This window comes from Pagrus pagrus (genome assembly GCF_965226575.1).
Source record: "Pagrus pagrus genome assembly, chromosome: 8".
Classification (NCBI taxonomy): domain Eukaryota; kingdom Metazoa; phylum Chordata; class Actinopteri; order Spariformes; family Sparidae; genus Pagrus; species Pagrus pagrus.
The window spans coordinates 27,322,655-27,344,858 of NC_140192.1; the positions used below are offsets into that span (position 1 = coordinate 27,322,655).

Genomic DNA, 22,204 nt, shown 5'->3' on the forward strand with positions numbered 1-22,204 from the left:
ATTTGGCAAAGCCATCATGTTTCAGGAGATTTTTCAGCCAAGGCAACAATGAGACTGGACCAAACTGACCTTTAATTAGAAAAAAAAGCATGATATTATAGAGCCTTGCAAGGCTGTATCCTTTGGGGCCACTAAGGGTAGGCTTCTTAAAGCTTGTTATTATAAGCTATTCAGGAGACACAGGGATTTTTTTTTTATGTGTAGACAGAACACAGAAGAGGGGGGGGTGAGGGTCATTTATGAAATGAGACCTGCAGATTTCTACACAGCCCATAATGGGTTCACGAGGGTGACGGGGACATTGGGGCGCAGTAGATTTCCCAAGTTGAGATAGGGATATTATTACTCTCAGGGTGGCAACACAGAAATCTCCATCTTCAGTCCCCAGACTAGTGTCAGCAAATTACAAAACACAGTGAATGACCTTTACACATGAAAAGAAAACCTTTGCTGTTTTTTATCATTTGGGTGCAAAGTCGTTCACTGAGGTATAATTTTGGTCCAGGGGCTCTTCAGTCACCCACTGATTACCACTAACAACATTGTTAAGACTTACCAGACTGTGTATGATATTTTGCACGCGAAAGGATGATCCAGTGTTAATGGGCTCGACTTTTAACTGAGATGTGTCATAAAGTATACAGGAAACAAAGCATGAACAAAGAAATCACAGTTTTAATGAACCTTTTCAAAATGCCAGCTGTAATGCTATGCATCCTACACTGGCTGCTCCCCCACAGAAATCTGCCACAGCCATCATTCATCTTACCCCACAATCCTCAGCATGCGATGTGCCGCACATTAAAACACTGTAATAGCTGATGGCTTTCACAGTTAGCATGTGTTGCTGATATCTCCAGACTCTCGACGAGTGTTTCATCACATATTCCATAATTAGACCATTACTTTAGCAGGTGTACCTCTTCTCAGCCGGAGCATGTGTTGTGTATTTTTTTTTTCACTGACACCTGAGATTTTATCTTATCAACTTCAGCACTTCCACAAATTCTACATAAAATGAGCGAGCCTGTTTCCGTGGGTTGTCATCACCTTGATGTGGAAGCATGTGTAGGATTGTGCATGTGTGAGGTGGGTGATGGTGATGATGGGGGGTGTTACAGTAGCTGATGGAGTACGATTATTTTTTTTAAAGGAATGATCATCCACCGTGCAAATTTCTCTGCCACAATTATTTGTCCCTGATATAAACACAGAGAGAGCTACAAATAAATCATTTTAACTAAGTACTGTATATACAGTACACAGTATATAGTCGGAAGTTTATTGTGGTCCTTGGTATTTATATGAAGGTGTTACGCATGGTGTTGACAACAACTACCATTACCAACAACCTTTTAGACTTCTAGTGTTTCAGTCAATACTGGGGCTCTAACATTGCTTGTAAAAGCATGTAATGACTGTTACAAGTAAAACACAGGTGCACCTACAGTTACCTACTGAAAGAATGTACATAAATACAAGATTTTTTTTAATTAATGACATCAAAACCAAAATTTGTAACAATTGCAAAACCCTTGCCCCACAAATTGTAATTTTTACACGTGTACAGATTTAACAAACAACCAGTTCGTTAGTAGGCTTTAGGCATGCTGGTAGCAGTATCATTAGCTTCGGACAGAGCCAGGCTAGCTAGGCTAGCTTCGTGCTACGCTAACTTTATATTTAGGTACAGACATGAGAGTGGTGGCCATCTTCTGATCTAAATCTCTGCAAGAAAGCCAATAGGTGTTTTTGCCAAGTGGCCAATCATAACATAACAGCAGGAACATACACAGCTAGAAGGCAAGCTAGCTGGTTTCATGCAGGTTATGTTCCTAAATTCAATCACCCTCACCACTAAAACGAGAGCATGGCTGTTCAAAAAGTAGAGGGTGCTCTTTCTGTATGAATTATGAAATGGGTCAGTAGCCACTGTTTTTGTCTGACTTTGAGGCTTATGTTAATGTTTAACAATCAACATTATCAACGTTAGCCACAAAATTAATGATCATTAAAGGTATAGTTGGTAATCCTGTTCTAAAACACTATTTGTTATACTGGGTGAAATGGTCTTCCCATCCTGAGAGTAGTCCATACATAATGTGTTCAGAAAAAGGAATGAAATAAATCAGACCTCTGTGGCAGCTGCAGGCCTGTAAAAACTGACCAATCCCTCCCTCTCTGTCCTAGTTGAAAGAACCAATCAGATGCCTTCATGTCTCGTCCTGCCTGCACCCCCCTCTGTCCCCCCCTCCTCGCTGCGCGCACTCATCACGTGTCACCGTTGCCGGATATATTCAGCACACTGCATATGGAGTTAGCAGGAGATACACACTCCAGGTCAGAAGGTGGCGGTAATGCACACCTAACAGTTGTTTGCCAACAGCCATAAAACAACAGAAGAAGAAGAGTTAGCACAGTTAGCAAGAGACAACAATGGCAGAGGAAATGCAGCCAAAGGTAGCACTTCCAGAAGTGATGCAGAGGTTGCTGTCTTTCTGTTGGACAGGTAATTATTTGTTTTGCTTCGGGGGGATTTGTTATTTTCATGAAATATGTAACGTTAGCCAACTTAGCTACTTTTGTAGCTTGTATTAGCCCAGTGCTAACGGCTCTCCTCTGCCCTACTGACGGACTGTCTGATGCGCGTTCAAGTTTGTGGGGGCGGGGCTTTGGACGGAGCACTGACGGGAGGGGGAGAAGGGGGTGGAGCTTAGACGAGGTGCCACTTTCAAATCTTGCTAGCTCTCCAACATTACCAACTATACCTTTAACAAGTTTTACTGTTTTATCAATTGTGTTAATCTACAACTCAACTCAAACAAATTAGCTAAATGCATGCATCCATACAATGGCCAGTACCAACTTCAGAAAAACAAAATTACCTCTTTGATTCATAGTCTATATGTGTTGAATGATTTCAGTTAGGAGTTCCACTTCAGTTGTACTTCATGAAATACTGACTGCTCTTGGCGCTTTGCTACTCCGTCTCCTCAGAGATGCCCAGAATGCGCTCTGCCGCTCCAAGACTGCAGTGCTCTGAAAGACCAAGTAGTATATTCCAACAGCAATCAAAGTTTGCAAACAGTCCAGTGTGCGGCAAGGAGCGCTCTGGCACCTGGAGTATAGCCTAACTATTTATGAACCCACCCATACTGGTGAGAAAATCAGAATAGATGGGAGCTGGGAAAGCAGGCAGTGCCATGATTGCTATTTAGAATTTCCAAAATTAAATTTAGAAACTAACCCAAACACTTCAGCAAACACGGACAAGATTTTACCTCATCAACAACGTCAACTGTAAGTGTGGAGGTGGTGATAGTTGCTGGCCATATAAGGTGGCAGTTTTCCACTGAACGTCTCTCCTCTAATTGTAGAACCGCTATAAAAAATATGAAAAAAGAGAAAACTGATCACATCATGTGCAGCCATGTAAGCCGATAAATACATTTCACAGTGTGTGGCCCCAATGAAGACACCATGCTGGCATATGGCGCCATGTCAGAAAACAGAGCAACAAGTCTTTGATTTGAATAAATTAGGATAATAGTTGCACAATGAAATAATTTATTTGATTGCCATGATGGGGGTAGAAATAATAAACTGGTTGATGGGGAAGCATCTGTCGCCCCTTGGTGTTTTGGACAGTCTACAAAGAGGCTTTCAAGTTTTGTGCTCTGGGAGATGTACATCCTAATGTTACCACTAAGCTAATACATTGCTCTTTATCTTACTTTTATCTGATTACAGTAATGACATGTGATGATTAGAGAGACAACCAACTGTCAGAAGGCGTGACCCGTAGATACATCCATGTAATGATAGTCGTTTAGTGAAGCACAACCTTAATTTAGTTACCAAAGCCAAATTGGATCTCAAAAGTTATTGCAAAGAAATACACCCACGAGTCAGCGTGGTATTGTTGGCCCAGACCTTTATATTCTATGAGTACACATATCATACTGACAAAGTAAATTGGCACATTTAGCATTCATATAGCTTTCTGATGGTGTTTTCATAAGATGTTCTCATCTTTCGGATTAAATGTCAAGAATCCAGTGCTGCACTCATTGACTCAACACAGCATCTGAGGATTTTTATCACCAACTTGATAGCTATAAGGATGAATGAAAAATATTAAATTACTTTACCACAGTTTATAACAAAACAGACAATACAAACAGACTAACAAACAATGAAGTGGGCAGACATGGATGCAAATATTTAAAGGTAAAAACCCATATCAATGGAGAGAAGAATGACCTCAAGCTATTTGCAAAGTCTCTTCAATGTATTATGGACAGAAATGCACTGAAACTTGTTACCCTCTTGCTTTATTTCATTGTGTTTTTGTTTATTTGTTTATTTTGTCTGTATTTCATACTGTCTCAACACCAGATACATTTTGGATGATTGAAAATGTGCCTTAAAGGTTTGTATCTGACCTTATCCTGTATCTGTGCAATGCCATCTTGCAGCTCTAACCAAAAAAATAGGATTTGGTTCCAGATTGAACTTCAGAGCTACAAAAATCAAAACTATTCAATCAATTGCTATTTATTATAAAACCATTTAATCGGTGGGCATAAGTTAGAATAATGTGTAATTAAAAAATGCTGAAATCAGCAAAAATAATTTAAAATGCCTCTTATTTTTTTATTTAGTGATATATGTACTTATTTTCCAGAAAATAATGGCATGAAAAAGACAATGAGGGAGATTCTGCCTAGTGGGGAGGGTGTTGACATGGCTGTTAATAATTTATTATCAGTCGCACCCGGAAGCGCTTTCTTCCTACAGGCTCACGCAGGGTGAGGTCCAAAGTTTAAAAGGTGATAGCAGCACTCAGCACACGGAGGCGTTTAAGACAGGTAAATAAAGACCAAACAACAACTATTGTGGATATCAGTTTCACCTCCTAAGGTCTCAGACCGTTTCTGGTGGGTTTCTAGTAACTAATATTCATTTATATATCCGCTGGTCAGTAGGTTACACAAATATAGGCTACATTTTTAAGCCAAATGAGCAGGTGTTGTAGCTAAGTTAGCTCCCTCCTCTCCCCATAGGGATCTCTATGAAGCATGTACCATCAAAATGTCATGTAGTGAGGAAGTGTTCTGATCAGTTTGATAAAGCTTTGCTAACATTTAAATTAGAAATAATGAAAGTGTGAAGGATGTTCAGTTCATGTAGGCTACATAACCACAATCCTATGTAGTTACCAAGGAAGGACTGAGGCACTTACTGCTCATGAGTGAAAAACGTAAGCTCAGTTCCTAAATAGCTGAATAAAGAGAAAGATAGTGTTCCAATAAATCAGTATAGATTCTAAACATAAACCACAGGTGCTCATGTTTAGCACTAAATTATAATAAACTATTAGCAACTATTTATATGGCAACTTTAATTGTACATTTTATTTTATGATTAAATGGCTATTGATTAATTAGTCATTAGTTCGTGAATGACACAGGAATTCAAAAAAAGTGTAATTCCAGCAAACTTACAATAACATTCACAGCCATATGTTCTGTATATAGACAGGTGAAGTCTGTCCCCTTCTGGTGGACCACCACAGGACCTTATTTCAGGAAAAAATTGTACAGCAGATAATAGTGAGAAACAAATAATTTTTTGATACTGTTTGAATTGTGCCATGAATTACACACATGCTGTTTGTCAATTCAAAATGTATTTTTTCAACTTGGGAAAGTCACAGTTTGTCATGTAACAGTTGAGAGTATAAGTAAGTATAAGACTGAAAATACATAAATAGAAAGACTCAACACCCAACATCGTTGCATATGTGATGTTGTCTCATTAAACGCTCCACAAAACCCATAGCTAGGCCTGTATTTTAGTTGGCTTACATCTTTTTAAAAATAATTTTGGTGATAACATGACGGCCTGTTGGTGAAGGTGACGTATATTGTGCGAAACAACTTTTGTGACTTATAAAACTATTTATTTTAATTGAAAAACATATGTTTGATTCATGACGCAATTCAAAAGGAATCAAAAATGTATTAGTCTCTTGCCATTGACTACTGTACTTTTTTTTTTTTTTTTTTACCACCGGAAGGGGCAGGATTTTGCCTCTCTATTACATGGCCATAATAGGTGTTTGCTAGCAAGTACAGTACATCTAGTAAATTTGTCTTCAGATCACTTCTTTTGTCAAACAAAGTGTTAAAAATGAAAAGAGTCTTCACCTACCATCATAAAGGACAAAGACAAGCAGCAAATCCTTACATTGAAGAAGCTGGAACCAACTAAACAATTACATTTAGCTAAAAATGAGTTCTTAAAATGAATTGAGTTCACCAGAATAGTTTGCAATTAATTTTCTTTCAAGCGACTAATCATTAAATTGAGTAATTGTTGCAGCTCTATATATATCTTGACAAGGTGTAGATCCATACTCACGCATGTTGTGTTAACTTGTTTTCAACAACTTGTATTTATTCCAGCTTTTCACCACTGCTGTGATAGCTGCTGATCACAGTCACATTTTAGACAACTATCAGAGCGACAGCCAAATTAAAATCCTTCACACATGTAACAATATTATCATCCACACATTCTGTAATATAGAGTAGACTAATGCCTGTACTGCCTTAAATAAAACATGTGCAGTGTAGTCATCATAAACCCAACATTGAACATCACAGACACTCTATTTAAGTTTGTGTAGAAGCACACAGTGATATTTTCCTTCTCCGGAGCTGGAAATAAGTTTGGATGGATTTTTCTTTGGTCTGCCTGGACGGGTCTCTGAGCCTTAATGTTGTGCTGGAAAACAAAGCTCATTTTGAACAAATTAATGTTACACAAAGATCCTTCATTCTATTAGCTAATTTGCTATCCTGTTTCATTTGAATAAGTACAGCTATCTAACATTTGTTAAAGAGACAGCTGTTTCTGGACTAAATCCCCTAATTTGATCAGCTTAATTGCGATAGATTTCGTAAACATCAAGATTGAATGCAGCAACTTTGTCAGTTAGTACAAGAATGCTTTAAACCTAATCTAATAAAATTGCGTAAGGGAACCATTGCAAAGCCACTTAGACTGTAAAAGGCTTGCATACCCATTAGGCAAAAATTCCCTTAGACAGGAATAGATAGCAATTGATTGCGACTTCCTTGAAAATATGTGATCACTCCCTCTAATTTGTGATTTGGTGAAGTCATTGGGTGGTCTCCAAATGCTGTTTTGTCGTTGGTCTCACTTGTCATTTAATCCTGGATTAGGAGGCCACTTTTTCTTCTAGATCCTAATAAGCCTCATCAAGAAGTCAATAATGTGGCCATTTTAGCCAAGACAAACCCTGTCTGTTCTCCATGTAATGACCCTGAAGGGTGCAGTGCTAATTTTCTTTCACTATCTGCATTTTGTGTATTTATTCAAAGTTTCCAGATTCAAAATTCACCCTTTAGGTAAATGCACTGTTGTCCCAAAGTGCAGGAATGTTTAAATGCATTGTATAAGCAAATGTTGCTTTGAATTGTATGATGAACCTGTAGATCATTCCAGTATTTTTTCTCAGGTGAAATACCAAAGATGTGATGAGGCTCTTCTGTTTATCTAACGCAGGTTCGACATGTCTGAACTGAGCAACAAGCTGCCTTCAGACCCCATCTCTGCAGTTGGTGTAATCACTTCATTCAGCAAGGCCCCAGACGACTACACTGTTGTGAGTATTCATTTTGAACTGCAGCAGACTATTGGTCTTGAAACACACAATTTAATAAACTAGGATTAAGCCTAAAAAGTTATCTCCTTTAGTGTAAAAATGAAATACAAAAATAAGAGAAATGATTGTTTATTTACCCTTGTGAGACTATATGATATAGGGCTGCAACTAACGGTTATTTTCATTGTCATTCAATCTGTTGATTATTTTTCTCCATTAATCGATTAGTTGTTTGGTCTGTAAAATGTCTGAAAATGGTGAAAAATGTCAATCAGTGTTTCCAAAGCCCAACGAGACGTCCTCAAATGTCTTTTGTCTAGAAACAAAAAATATTTGGTCCACACATTAAAGAAGTTGGAATCAGGATTTTTACTTTTGTTTCTTAAAAGATTACTCAAACCTATAAAATGGTTTTATAATGAATAGCAGTTGATTGAATAGTTTTGATTGTTGTAGCTCTGAATTAGTCAATTAACGGATTATTCAATTGAAAGAAAATAAATTGCTATTGGTACAGTTACAGTTAATTGTTTCAGTTTGCTGGTGCCAGCTTCTTAAATGTGAGGATTTTCTTTGTCATTTATGAAATTAAATGAAGAAATTATGAGGACCATTTCTCACATTTTCTGACCTTTTATAGACCAAACAACTAATAGATTAATCGTGAAAATCAGCAGAATAATTGATAATGAAAATAATCATTAGTTTTGTGTTCATGCTGTCTGCTGCCAGTTGTACAGTACATGTAACTGTTGTATCTAATTGTATAGCATAACTTTCTGCCAGGATGTTGGCAGCCTTCCAAGATGTTTTTTGTCAGATCTGTTAGATGACTTATTCATAAAGTTTACTTTGATGATTAGGAAGATTCCCTTCCTGACATTGTTGTTGGATACCACCAGTACTGCAGACACACCGGAGGCAAAGGTTTAATGATGTTTGGTTGGTGCCCACCAGAGTCATTTAAGTTTACCCCCATGTTTCCCTTATATTCAACTACCACAACAACCTCAACAATAATAGGAATGTGTGAGGGCGCAGTGCAGGATCAGTTGGTTTATGTGAACCTTTCTTAGTTGTGAAAGAGTTGGAGTGGGTAAAAAAGAGAAGTGACTGTGTGAGTTGAATTCAGTACAAAACAAGCTCAAGGGCAGAGCTCTCTTCCTCCGACTCTCTTCCTATTCAGACTTCTTGTTCTTGCTTTCACCCTACGCCCCCAAACCCTCCCTGTTCCCCAGTTTCTATCTCTTCCTGCTCCACCCTGCACACCCAGCTTGTTTTAATCTCTGGCAGATGATGGTGGGTTGGCATCAGAACGGAGCCACTGGCAGGGAAACTGTATACACACCACACGGTAGTGACAAACAGAGAGAGCCCCGTCAGACTTCCTCCTCTGCTGCTCCGGTGCGCCAGTATTTTTCAGTTGATGTGCAAATACTGAGCGTGTTCTGTGGGGCTAAAAGCTTGAGACTGGCTGTTAATGACAATGGTTTATCTTTGTAATAGATAGGGGTCTTATGATTTGATTTAAATTTCTATTTAAACTTTTTTTTTCCAGAACTAACAGCTTTGCCATTTGCAGACTATTGTATCTGAATTTGTAAAGATCAACAACTCACTGATTTTATTCCCTGTCCCTTTTCAAATTCTTCTTTAAAAAGACAAGGATATTTAAAGCAACAGTTTGACTTTATCTCGCCGGCTTTTTGAAAGTAAGGTTTAGCTCGTTCAATATTACTCAAAAATAAAGATTCGACAAAAACACCACCTTTCAGGAATTCAACAATGAACAAACTACGATTTAGTCGGGTTTCTCAAATCTGAGTAAGCCCTCTAACTATACAAATCAATAAAGGATCTCTAAATAAAAAAAGAAAATAAACCCATCATCTCTGAGAGTCTCTGAGTTCCCCCTGGTATCTGTGGATCAGGATAAGTGTCTGGAAGTGCAACTGCAAGGTAGTGGTAAGCTCACTGCGTCTTTTTGAAGTGTTGGATGCAAAAGTAGGCGAAGGAAGAGAGAAATGGATATTCTGGGAGAATTGCCAATCCTAGTATTACACCAGCAGTTTGAAATTTGGAAATAGCGACGACTTAAGATAATAAAAGTGTAGACATAATAATGAAAATCAAGAAACTGCAATCAAAAGCAAACAATGAAACCTTTTGTGTCATATTGTGTTAGTACTCTAAAGCGAAGTAAGGTACGGAAGCCCTAAAGGGCCATGCATTCATACATTTTATTTCCCGGGCATCTCCATAATCTCAGGCCTATCATATCACAGTCATTACCTCGAGATCTCAAATTAATTATATCGTTATCTCGGGAAAACAAAGTTTCGTTATCTCGAGATCTCGAGAAAATTATCTTGTTATCTCCGGAAAACAGCAGTTGTTATTTCGAGATAATAACTCGAGATCTCGAGAAAACAAATGAAATTAACTTGTTAGCATGGGAAAACGGAGGAAATAGAATGTATGAATGCATGGCCCTTTAGGGCTTCCGTACCTTACTTCTCCTTTAGCGCTACATTTTTTGTTTTTAGTGAAGTGTCTCAAAAACGATTGGCTGGGATGCAATGACATTGTGTGCAGATCTCCATTGTGCTCAGATCCTATTGAATGAATCCAAACAGAAAGTGAGTAAGCATGGTATAAATGATACATGCTAAACATCAACAATTTATGTCATTAGCATTTAGCTCAGAGCGCTCAGCACAGCCTCACATAGCAATTAGCATGGCTATAGACTTGTAGTCTTGTGCTTTTAAGATGTGAATGTGGCGTTGCATCCGGTCTGCATGACATGTCTGTTCCTGATAGGGTGCATGTTTGAGAAGAAAACAAGGTTTCACTCAAGATAGATTAAAGCCTATCTTTAATACTAATATCACTATCTAATATCATTTTCAGTGATATATTTCAGTCTGTGTTAGTTTTCCTTCCGTGTAAATAAAATAGAATATGAAACACATCCTTCAAGGTAATAAAATATCAAAATCCTACCTATGAAGAAAAAGTCAAGTAGGAGTTAGCCTCCAACATAACATTCAAGGCCTTCCAGACTCTGAAGCACTATTTCAAATGCACTTGTCCCATCTTCAAGAACATCTTTTGAACATCACTATGTGGTCTTTCATCTGCACACTTGAAAAACAAACAAAAATACCAGCGCGAGCTCGGCATCAGTGTGCTAATGCATCTCTAAGAAAGGGTAAGTCTCAAGATATTACACTGTATTGATTTTTTTCTCTCCTTTCATACCAGACTTCTATTAGAATTCCTCCTTAATACTGACTGCTTACCATACTTACCATACTTTTATACGGCAGATCAAAGGGCTGATTAACTCTTTTGCTCTCTGATACGATGCGCTCACATCTCTGAACTTGAGCAGGTTGTTCCAACACAAGAGAGCACAGGCCCAGATCAAACACCGCTCCACTGGGATCAGGAGCTTTGCTGAAGCACCAGCAGCCACCCAACATCAAACGCCGGGGCTAGACTCACGCACACTGTGCAGGGGTTGCAAAGGGGATACGCGTGTGTTTCAGATTCACCTGAGCATTTGACATGTTACGCTCATAAACTCATTAATGTAATGTGCATTTATTTGAAGATGCCAAGTACTAGCTTATGATTAGCTAGGATGCCTGGGTTTACAAACCCAATAGCTGCATGTGTTTTTGAGTGAGCATCTGTACTATAAAGGTATAGTTTGACATTTTGAGAAATGCGCTTATATTCACTGTCTCGCCAGGAGTTGGAAGAAAAGATAGATAACACTCTTATGTCCCTGCGGTAAGGCCTAAAACAAGAGCGGTTTGTTTTTTAATGTGTGAGGCGACCACCAAATGCCTTCAGTCCAACCGTAACTTTGCTGTAAAGTTGCAGATCCGTACAATTTTATTTCGGTTAACTAAAAGTAGTTAATGTCTTAGTTAGTAGATAGTCAGCCACCTCGTAATTAACAACACAGGCATAAAAGAATGCACAGGTGGAGGGCACTTGCTCTGGCTCGGATTGAGGGTGAGAGGCTGTTCCCAAATATTTAGTATGATAGACACAGGAAAGGAGGAATCCCAGGGAGCACCACCAACTTGACCAGGAGCTCTGCCTGAGTGACGGACAGTTTAAGGATTATTATTATTCTTATATTAGGATGAGACAGGGACAGTTAGACAATGACTTCAAGCACAGGTTTTCTCAACTCGAGGAGTCCAGGGTACCCGTGCAAAAATGCAAGGCACCCATGGCGCGTAAGCAGTGTGCAGAAAACGTATGGCCTATAGAAACTAACTGGAAAACAATGCCTCTCACTGCCAAAACTGCTTTCTCTGTGAGCATTTAGTTTGGCCGGAGGCGCTTAGTTTAGCATGGATTGAATTAGATTGGGAGGAGTGGGGAAGCAGCTAGCCTAACTCTGTCTAAAACTGAAACATATGCCTACCAGCACCTCCAAAGCTCACTCGCCAACATCTTTTGCATGTTCTGTTTTTAGGGATTAAACAATTAGATACAATTGGTAAATAAATGAGATGCTGGTAGACATTTTTTAAAATTATTTTGGAGAGAGCCAAGCTAGCTGTTTCCCCTTCTTCCAGTCTTTAGCTTAGCTATGCTAGTCTCCCCCAGCTCAAATGTAAGCTCCACACTACGCACACAGAATTCACATCAGACAACATTACAGTCTTCCAATTTTCCAATCCGAGCAAATGAGCTTCACAGAATTTCAAACCGTTCCTGAAAGAGCTTTTTCAACACTAACATCTGCTGTAGTTATTTAATATACTGTATAGTCAGTCCACAGTTTATCTATTTTATTACCTTTTTCAGCCTCTTCAGTTTTTCTGTTCTTCTTTGAAGCGACTGGTTTATTCTCTGTACCTCTCTTATGTCTTCTCCACCTGGTTTCACTCCCCAGAGATTTTTGATTGTATGCCTTTATATCTTTTGAATCACAGCTGTGCCTCTCTCTCAGTGCTTCATAGTAACTTGCTGGTGGTGTCTGTCTCCAGAGATCCTTCATAGGAGCATTCAGCACCCCCTAAAGACTTTTTCACAGGTGGGCTTTTAGATCACTGCGAGCTCTAGATTTTAGGAAGTGGCAGTTGAATCTGTCATTGCATTTTAAATCAAATGATACAACCATATTTCAATATCAGAGCCATGACGTGTCTTATCAGACGTGTGGCATTCTTGTCATTGAAGTCTGTGTAATGATGGAGCCGTACAGTGGCAGACTTGAAAGTATCAGAGAAGAGCCATCGCAACTTTACACATGCCTCCTCTGCCGTAGCTCAGCAGTCGGCGTTTCACATTCAAGCTGCGTCGCATCCTTGCTGCCGGCGGCTGTGGCAGGATGATGCCTGAGGTGCCTCCGAGGAGGACCGTGCCCTCGTTACTCCTCAACTTGACTTTGGGTTTCACAAAGCGAGCCCTTTGTTTACGCTGACAGGATGCGCTGGCTACTGACCTGGAAAAAGTGGCCAAGACGGGTTGTCTTGTAAAGAAGAGGGAGGCTGGTGATGTATAGGCTCCTTCTGGGACCTTTCATGGAACTGCTGTTGGAGACGCCCCGCAATCCCTCTCTCCGCTCATCCTCTGCTCTTTCTCTCTCTCTCATCCCACTATCTATCTCTGTTCCCCAGTCTAGTCGCCGCTCTCATCCCATCTAGTCAGTGGTGGTTTTTCATGAATCTCCCCATGCCATGTTTCCCCCACCCAGTCACCGGGGTCATTCATCATTATTGTCAGGGGGGTAATGTGTGTGGGTGGGTGCAGAGATCTATGACTTCTTCATTTGAATGAACCTCATTAGATTGACTCTTCTTTGTAAAGGATCCCTTTAGAAAATAGCTCTGGCAGTTATTTAGGTGATTCTCACATGATGGCCAATGGAACATGACGCGTCAGCCAAGCATATTTGCAGGAAGGATGGAAGAGTCTCTGTGATGCAGTCTGCAGGTTATATTTTGCTTTATCATTCAGCCCTGCATACCTACATTTACATAGCAATGTAGTGTTGGACCTTGAGCTTGACTTGTGGTGCCTACATGCTGTCAATATGCTGCAATCTATTATTTTTACTGACTCCACTGATCATTTACAACCAGGGATGAGCTTATTGTACAAGGGCAAGCTGCGTAGGTTTTTGGATTTAGACTTATTTAGACATGCACATGAAATTGCTTTAAATCCTCCTCATCTAATTTATTCTTAGAAGACTTGTCTCATTAAATAATAGAATGATCCACACAGGAGATAAATTGGCAGAAGTATTTAAGGTGTTCTCAGCTCACCTGTGTCTTGCTCAAGGGATACTACAGTAGGTTTTTAAAAAAAGATACAGTCCACATTTACCCCAAATATAATGCCTGCTTTCCCACAGAAGCACACTGAAGTTTGGTTTCCTTATTAGAGCAGATCCTTGTCAGGGCATCTTTAATCAGCCCCGTCCCGAGGGATGATATTTTTAGCCACCTTTTTGGAGGCTAAGACTCCTTTACCCACGCAGAGCACTAATGAGATGGAGCGCTAGTGTTGGCAAGCGTTAATTAAGGCTAGTATGCAAGGGAAGAGGCAAAAGCAACACGCTCATGGCATACATACATTAACTTTATCCCACCTCCTGCATGTTTTTCTTTCCTCTCCTTGTTTTTTTTCCTCTCTTTTTTTTTTTCACGTAGGTTGCACAAACAACAGATGGCTCTGACGCCGACCTGTGGAAGGACGGTTTATTCAAATCCAAGGTCACCCGTTACCTCTGTTTCACCAGAAAACCTGTAAGTGTGAATGTAAACTTCTCCCTTCTCCTGTGCGTTTGGCTCTAACACCTCATCTGCAGCACCTTTTTTGTTTGCCAGAGGTTGCCGCCAGAATATCTTTGTGCGCTTTGATCGGTGAAAGTCCCATTTGAAAAAACGTCCAGCGTTGGCTGTGCAGTTTTGAACTTTTATATATAATGAATTTGCATGCATATTCCAGATGAATAATACCTTGGTGAGATATTTTTCATGTTGTGCGTCCTCCTGAGGATATTATTTATGTTTATTCATGAAATAACAATGAGCTGTATTTTAACTATTCCAATTTATTCAATCAACAGCGTCCCTGTAGAGAAAGTGGTTACCAACCAGTGATTCTTGAAAGCCGAAGCACATATAATTGTGAATATGAAAGCACTCTTTTTATGCAAGAAATTACTCTACAAAAAGTATGGTGGTGCTATATATAGCGCTCCCAATTTGCACAGCATTGACTCCTCTGGGGCTGAAATGGTCTTTGAATGGTTCTCATAATGCTGTTGGGTCATTTTTGGACTGGATCTACGGCCCGCAGCCTATAGCTGACGTGTCGTCGCATGGCTGTCAGCTGCTCTGTGGCCATAAATACACCTGTTTACATCTCGGGGATTATCAACCTGTCTCACCTCAGCTCATACAGCTCACTATTGTCTGTCTATTAATTTGTTTCCATGGGCTGCAGGTGGATAATGCAGATAGTATTGTAAACAAAAACCTGCATTTTTGTTATTATTTTGCATCAGCTCAATTTCAGGACTTAATCAAGCCTCTCCCTCTCTTTTTTTCTTTTTTCTTTTTTCTTTTTTTTTTTTTTTACAGTATGTCCTCTAAAAGCCAGGCAACTTGGCACCGGCTGCCTGGTGCCTGAGCTCAATCTGCTCCTCGGTTTAGTATATAGCATACAAATAGCCTCCTCCTAGTTCCTGTATATTATCTTAAAATGTGTGTCCACATTGTTTTAAAGATTTTGACGCAAATAAAACATGACAGAGCCATCAACAAAGGCTATTTTGTCTGCCAGTCAATGGTGCTCACACTGTAATTGTCTATGACAAAAACAGATTCTGTAAAATTAGCCCCTGAATTACGTGGGGGGAAGTAAATAGTTTGTGATTTATCATACTCTATGCTGGAGGTAGAAAGCCCCTTTTGTCAGACCCTGATGGCAGAAATCTCTCCAGCAAAAAGGGGAAAACACAAAAAAAAAGGTTCCATGCATAGTAATAACATTCATCCATATTCCTCCTTAAGTCAGTATAAAAACTATGAATAAAAAATGTCTCTAATGGTAATGACTGTCGGGCAACAGTAGCAGTGAAATCCAGCCTTTTCGGACGCATCAAGTCACGCCTGGCTCGCCCCACTCTCTACCGCCGCTGTGTATTATTGCAATTTATTATGGCAAAAAATGAAAATGTAATGGGAGGCAGGGAAGAGTCATGCTTGAAAATGTCAACTACACAGTGCCTGATTGTTTTTAACCAGTCCCATTCTGTTGATTAGGCTGCCTACTCTGTCTCCCATCATCCCACAGCTTCTCGCCGAAAGGTTGCGAATGATTACGAGTTCACAGATGCATTCTCTCATTGTAAAAAAAAAAAAAGCTATTAGAGAGTAATTACTTCAGCTATTTTGTCAACCCTTCTCTTTAGAGACTTCCTGAGCTTTTAGTAAATCATCGACTCTTATTATCTCTACATTTTCTTTCCTCCAAAAATGACTAACCTTTTCTTTCTCTTGCTCTCTGTCCTTTTAAAAGTTGAATTTGCATACTTTAAATTTCCTGCTCTGTCTCTTAGGGACCTGAAGTTGTTGTGGACATAAAGGTGATTGACATTAAGGATGCCTTGCCAGAGGGCTACACACCTGTGGAAGAAACAATGGACACAAGTAAGTAAACAGTCAATACCGACCACAGGCTCGCTCCCCTCCTCTTCTTGTTTTTTTTTTTCGCTCTCCGACCAGCTTACACGGAGGTCCTCAGGGGCAGCTTTGCTTGAGATAGTGAATGTTTTATGGGTGCAGGTTAGCTTAATTTATGGCAGACTGTGGGAATAAAATAAACATTTTGCCCTGGAGGTACAAGAGAAGAGAATCATGAGTCATTGTTTATCTCAGCTGGAGCTGTGCTTTTCTTTATGAGGGGCTTATTTATTTATGTATTTATTTGGGGATAGGACGAGTGGATGGGGGTTATCTAATATTAATGAAATGCATTCCCCAATGCTTTAGTGCCTTTTGAGTGCTATGTATTTCCCCCCTCACTATCCATGCCTTGGAAATGTAATAATATTTTGGTGTGGGGAGTGAGGACAGCTTGTTTATTATTTTTATTATCATTGCATTTACACTGCACTTTCTAGTGTTGCAGGGGAAATAAATGAGCGAGGCACAGATGCAATATAGGGGAGCATGGCAAAGGCTTTTTTTTTTTTTTTGTTCCCAGAATGAAGAAAAGAGATTATGTTTGTTTGGCTACGTTGTAATTTAATGTTTTATTACTTTATGTGAATCCATGTTTAATGTATACATGTGACATTATGTGTGCGTTTCTATCCAGAACATCCAGTTTAAATCCCCGCTGTGCACTAAAGCTGATGGAGGATTCACTTGCTTCTGTCATTTCACCGACTAAAATGATAAAAATGATAATAACGCATGTGGATTTTGTTGCTTCGCTCTGTCCAGTCATTTCCCTTTGAGCACAGAAAGTCACCCAGAAACTGATATTAGCTCATCTCTTATTCTCAGGCTGGTAATGACCAAATAGTGAAGTATAAGTGGGATTTGTGAATATATATTTCTTCTAGAGGTTCAAAAATATCCATAGGTATTTTTTTTAGCTTGAAAGTCAGAGATGGCAGACATGAATATGCAACTGTGAATTCCCATCTGACACCCTCATGTGTACCCGACTCATCAGAGGAAACTGCCATGAGGAAGAGGAGGCTCTGTGTGAAAATCAGCCCTCGTGCGGCTGCCGAGACGGCTGTATATGACATCCAGATCATCGCCAAGACCAAGTACCATCTTGTTAACTACGTCTGTATAGGGTGAGTTGTTTGGCACCGGAAATAAATCAATCCATGCAACCCAAACTTGGGAATAGAAGTTGACAATGGATGTCTCTGCAAACCACAGATATGTTGAAACTTTACATTTTTTGATGTTGCAACAAGGGGTTTTCACATAATAATACACTAGTCGACTACCAAGAAGCCAAATAGTATTTCCAACTCAGACAAGATTGCAGGGGTTTTAGTCCAATCAAATCAGCCTCTCAGGGCCAATCAGGGGTTTTTTTGTACTTACCCTCAAGTTGGTCCTGTCTACATTAGTTCTTAAATAGATAATTCTCTTGTATTCAAGACCTTTTTGCGAGACTTGATAATTGTTATACGGTCAAAAATTATGATAAATCCCTAGCAATCAATTGACTATTCAGCTTCTTTATGGGAGGTCAGCGGAGATTTCAAACGTTGGAACGTAATCTCGACCTGCAGTTGCTGGCTTGGCAGCTTTCTCGCCTGTGACTTCACCACCATTCCTTCCGAAGTTTTGTATCTTGTGTCAATCACCATATCTTCTAATTTGCATGAAGGGTGACTAACCTAGCTGTTTCTTTATGTCACTTTTTCATCTTCACACAGTGAGATAAACAGCATGGGGGTGTGGTATCGAATGGGAGATGTGCCTAAGCTTCAGTCGTCCCAGGAAACGGCCAGTACGGCTAACAGCGAGGCGCCATCCAACACAGGAAGGTAACATCAGGTCACAATATTCTGCAAGGCCTCATGAAGTTTAACTTTGCTGCTTCCTCTCTTTTGTATTTCATGCTCAGTCTACTATTTAGCTGTTGTCACGCTCCCGCGCCGTATGTACGACAATGAAGACACAAGCAATTGATCACTCCCGGGCAATCTGCCGTAAAGGTTGTGGCTGGACAACGAGGTAGCGAGGGTGAACCGGAGAGACAGGCTAACTAGACAGGATCCCCTGAACAAGAACATGAGTTCAATGAGGGCTAAACTCCTGCTATTTGTGGTGTGTCCCAGGAGGCAGAGGCAGGTCGCTCCTCTGACTGTGGTGACAGGAGTGTTGTACTGTGCAGACAAAGAGGAGGAGATGTAGCCCCGAGAGCGAGCGACAGCTGCAGAGGAAGGGAGGAGAGATCCAAGATCTCCGCCATGCTGGAGTGTGTGTGTCCCCTCCTCTGCTCATGCTGCTCGGGCTTCCTCCGCCTCAGGCCTCAGAGTGAATGGAGCAACCCTTTGTACTGTGTCCAGATCAAACAGCTCAATTATTTATCGCAATGAAGAACTGGGGATTTCCACAGCAAATTGTAAATAAACAATTGAGACTCCTTCGGCGTGGCGGTGCTGTGGAGAGGGAAGCTTGGCAGGGAGCGCTGATGGGGTTGCCAGCTTGAAGTGCTATACTTTGCCATCCTGTGCTGGGCTGAGTAAAAGCCACTTAAAAGCCACAACAGGCAAGAGCGGCGGATGCCAGCAGGCGTATTCAAAACAGAGCTTCTGTTCACATGGCCACTCAGTGGGATGGGAACAATAAAATGGACAACCCTGAAATTCAAAACCCAAGTTCAAACTGGGCAGAGTTTTGTGAATCGTCCATATTTTGGAAGTGGATGGTCAATAATCTTTGATGTGTTGAAGCGATGGTGGGCGCTCGGGCTCGTGTGTACGCCTTCGCAACTCTTACCGGTAATCCTCCGTTCTTTTGAAGCCCACTTTCAAGTTAGTGAGGCTCAGAGGTTGGAATAAATTGCACCTCGAAGCGACTCACACCCCCTCCTGATGCCTGCTGAGATCACAGGCTGCTGTTTTTGTATTAACATTAAAATTCATTCCACAGTCAGAGAGTCTTCTTTTGAGAGTATTTCCATCCATAATGCACTGACACATAAGGACGGCACTGTGGGCAATTTAGACAGCGGCAGTCCTTTGACTATTTATCTGGCATCCTTTCTGTGTAGTTACATGCACTTTAGACAACCATACGTGCATCTATGAATATTTCTGTAGTTTCTTTAAAGTCGCAGATTAGATAGTTTGACACAGTGATTTATAAACAGCACTTCAACACCTACTGATTGCTTAAGTAAGCACAGTACTACAGTGTAACTGTCTGTGTAGTATCACCCCACTATACTTTATTCATATTCAGCAAGAGAAAATTCTCTCCTCCATGCCTCCTTCGGGCTATCTATAACAACTTTATGGCCTTTGGAGAATAGCACCTCTTAAATTTAAGTGCTCTTTACAGTCAGTGGAAAAGATGTTTTAAATACAGTCAATAATGTGTAAATTTTTAATGACCCTTATAATTTTGAAAGCTGCAGTGATCCCTCTCAAATGTTAAGTTGCCTCAGGCAGTGGGAGCTTGTTAGAGTTGTGTACAAACGTAAACTGCAAATCAGGTTTTTTTTTTCCAGCCGCACAAAGCTGCAGTACACAGTAACTGCAGGGTGTTGCATCATTATGGGATGCACACAGTTATTGCATCAAGGTTGAGGTGTAGTATTTGAATTGTTTTTGTGTCATTTTGTCAGCTAATCGTTGGGTATCCAGGGTCTTAAAGTTTCTAAAAGCTTTGAATCAGTTTCCTCAAAATAAGGCTTTTTTTATTCAAGTCTGAAATATTGTCATTATATTTCAGACTTGAAACATTATGGTGTTTGCTGTAGGCGGCAATGTTAGTAATAGAATGTTTCTGCATCGGATCGTGGGCTGTCAGGAGACGTTACACACTCATAACTAAAAGCGAGATTGCAACAGTGAATTGTGAACACAGGAGGCTGTTAGTGTCGAAGTTAAAGCTTCAGTCCGCATCATCAGACCTATACCCATCAGCACTGTCACTACTAGTAGCCACAGTAGCCAGGAGACTCATCATTTTATCATATATGGCTACAACTCAGTGATTATTTTCATTATTGATAAGTTTCTTGCTTTTTCTTGAAAATTGTAAAAAATAAATAAATAAATACATAAATAAATAAAAAGAAAATGAAATCTTCCCACAGCCCAAAGGGATATCTTCTTTTATAATTTCCTATCATATATGACAAAAAAATCTGTAAATCCTTTCAATTGAGAATATAAAACCAACACGTTTGGCTTTTTTACTCATTGGATATACAATGCTGGTAGAAGCCTGCCATTGGCCAATGGGAAACAACAACAATGTCCAAGCTTACAACCTACATGCCGAATGTGGCAAGTTACCCTAACCCTAACCTGGTCGCTAATGATACCAACCTAAACAGGTTTGAAGCTCTTACCTTTTATTTTGCGGGCTTTAGCTATTTTGAAGCAACCATATAGGGAAAAAAATGAAAGCAGCTTATTAGAACTCATACTAACTTTGTTGTTGTTGTTAAGCGGCTTCTTCTAGTGGCCGTAGTAAATATTGCAGCTGCAAAGGAGGAAGTGAGGAGGAGTAAAAGGTTTGTATAGGGAGGATGTCGGGGATGGACGGTCAGGTTAAACAAGCGCAGGACTTTCATCCATGGGACCACTGATGGTGTCCAGTGTGAAACCAGAAGTCATCAGTGAGTTCACATACATAGTAACACCACATACATAAGGTAATATGAGTTACGTTCCAGAAGTTACAGAAGTAACGTAGTAATTTTAACCCAAACACTAATGTTATTTTACAACAATGCAACAATGATTTATGGGAGACTCTAACAATTTACATATGTAGTTGTGTAGGTGTAGGTATGAGGATGTGTTGGAATAGGTGCAGCCAAACCTTTCTCCATTGCTGACAGCGCTGTAGAGAAAAATGACTGATCAGATATCAAGATAGTTGACAGTTAATTTTCTTTTAATCAACTAATTGATTAGCAGCTCTTAAAATAATGACCAAAATGTAATTGGTTAATCCATCCATCCATTTTCTGCCACTTATCCACGTCCTTCTGGGCGACATTGTCTGCTTTTCAGTCATTCTTGGCATGATTGTAAAACAGTTATTGAATTGAATTCCATGGGGTATTAACAAAGTCTGATTTAACCTGGTGAACCCAGCAAAACCTGTGAAAGGGAATCTTAGGAACTGTAAAGGAATAATTATTTTCTCAGTTTTATCAGTTCAGGCAGAATCAACACTAAACAGGAAATAGTTATTTCTTAATGGCTCAGGCTGTCGCACCATATTGAGCCACTAAAACTGTTAGGGCACAGGCCTCTTAACCAGTCTGCCATGCAAATGCATTTGAACCTTGTGTGTTAAATGTCTCTTTATCAAGTTCGTCTAAAGAGCTCCAACAGTCTTCTGCTTTGATTCATAGCTGCAGCTTTATGTCAGCCACTTTGGCTTGTTCTCTGTCAAGACAGACCGTATCGGCCGCTCCCTGACTTTATAATGCGAAAAACCTGCACCATCCGGTCAGCCTTTTAATATGTCCAGTAAAGTATCCCCCTCCTTCCTTCTCCTGGCCAACGCTGCCATTTGTTCTCCTGATAAAACTGTCATTGCTGAGGCTGATATCTGACCTCTACACTGACTGCTAGCATAAATTAGCCTTGTCCTAATATTGCAATTTCTTTCGCTTCACTCAGAATCAAGGTTTTTGACATTTCTCTTAGAATAATAGGCTATTGTACACACGGACACTTTTTAAATCAACCTGTACAGCGATAAAAATGTCAAGGCCGAGTATCTTTTCTTTCCA

At 40.0% G+C, this 22,204-nt stretch overlaps 1 protein-coding gene across 3 annotated transcripts; it reads left to right on the forward strand.

Annotated features, from left to right (window-relative positions):
- Positions 1–2,304: 2,304 nt before the first annotated feature.
- Positions 2,305–18,392, forward strand: LOC311261971 (multivesicular body subunit 12B-like). Of its 3 annotated transcripts, none has more exons than XM_084361032.1 (6): positions 2,305–2,509; positions 7,597–7,696; positions 14,386–14,481; positions 16,302–16,392; positions 17,426–17,555; positions 18,153–18,392. In XM_084361032.1, exons 2-6 carry the CDS (start codon positions 7,604–7,606, stop codon positions 18,265–18,267), a joined length of 525 nt encoding a protein of 174 aa, XP_084217158.1. In that variant the 5' UTR covers positions 2,305–2,509; positions 7,597–7,603; the 3' UTR covers positions 18,268–18,392. The 3 variants fall into 3 exon arrangements, with proteins under 3 accessions (XP_084217158.1, XP_084217160.1, XP_084217159.1); XM_084361033.1 differs by lacking the exon at positions 2,305–2,509 and adding an exon at positions 4,840–4,871; XM_084361034.1 differs by lacking the exon at positions 14,386–14,481.
- The last annotated feature ends 3,812 nt before the right edge of the window (positions 18,393–22,204 follow it).

Excerpts from the sequence above, each read along its gene's own strand:
- LOC311261971 (XM_084361032.1), top strand. The coding sequence starts at position 7,604 with ATGTCTGAACTGAGCAACAAGCTGCCTTCAGACCCCATCTCTGCAGTT. Across the intron at positions 7,697-14,385 it reads CCCCAGACGACTACACTGTT|GTTGCACAAACAACAGATGG; the intron begins GTGAGTATTCAT and ends TTTTTCACGTAG. Across the intron at positions 14,482-16,301 it reads TCTGTTTCACCAGAAAACCT|GGACCTGAAGTTGTTGTGGA; the intron begins GTAAGTGTGAAT and ends TCTGTCTCTTAG.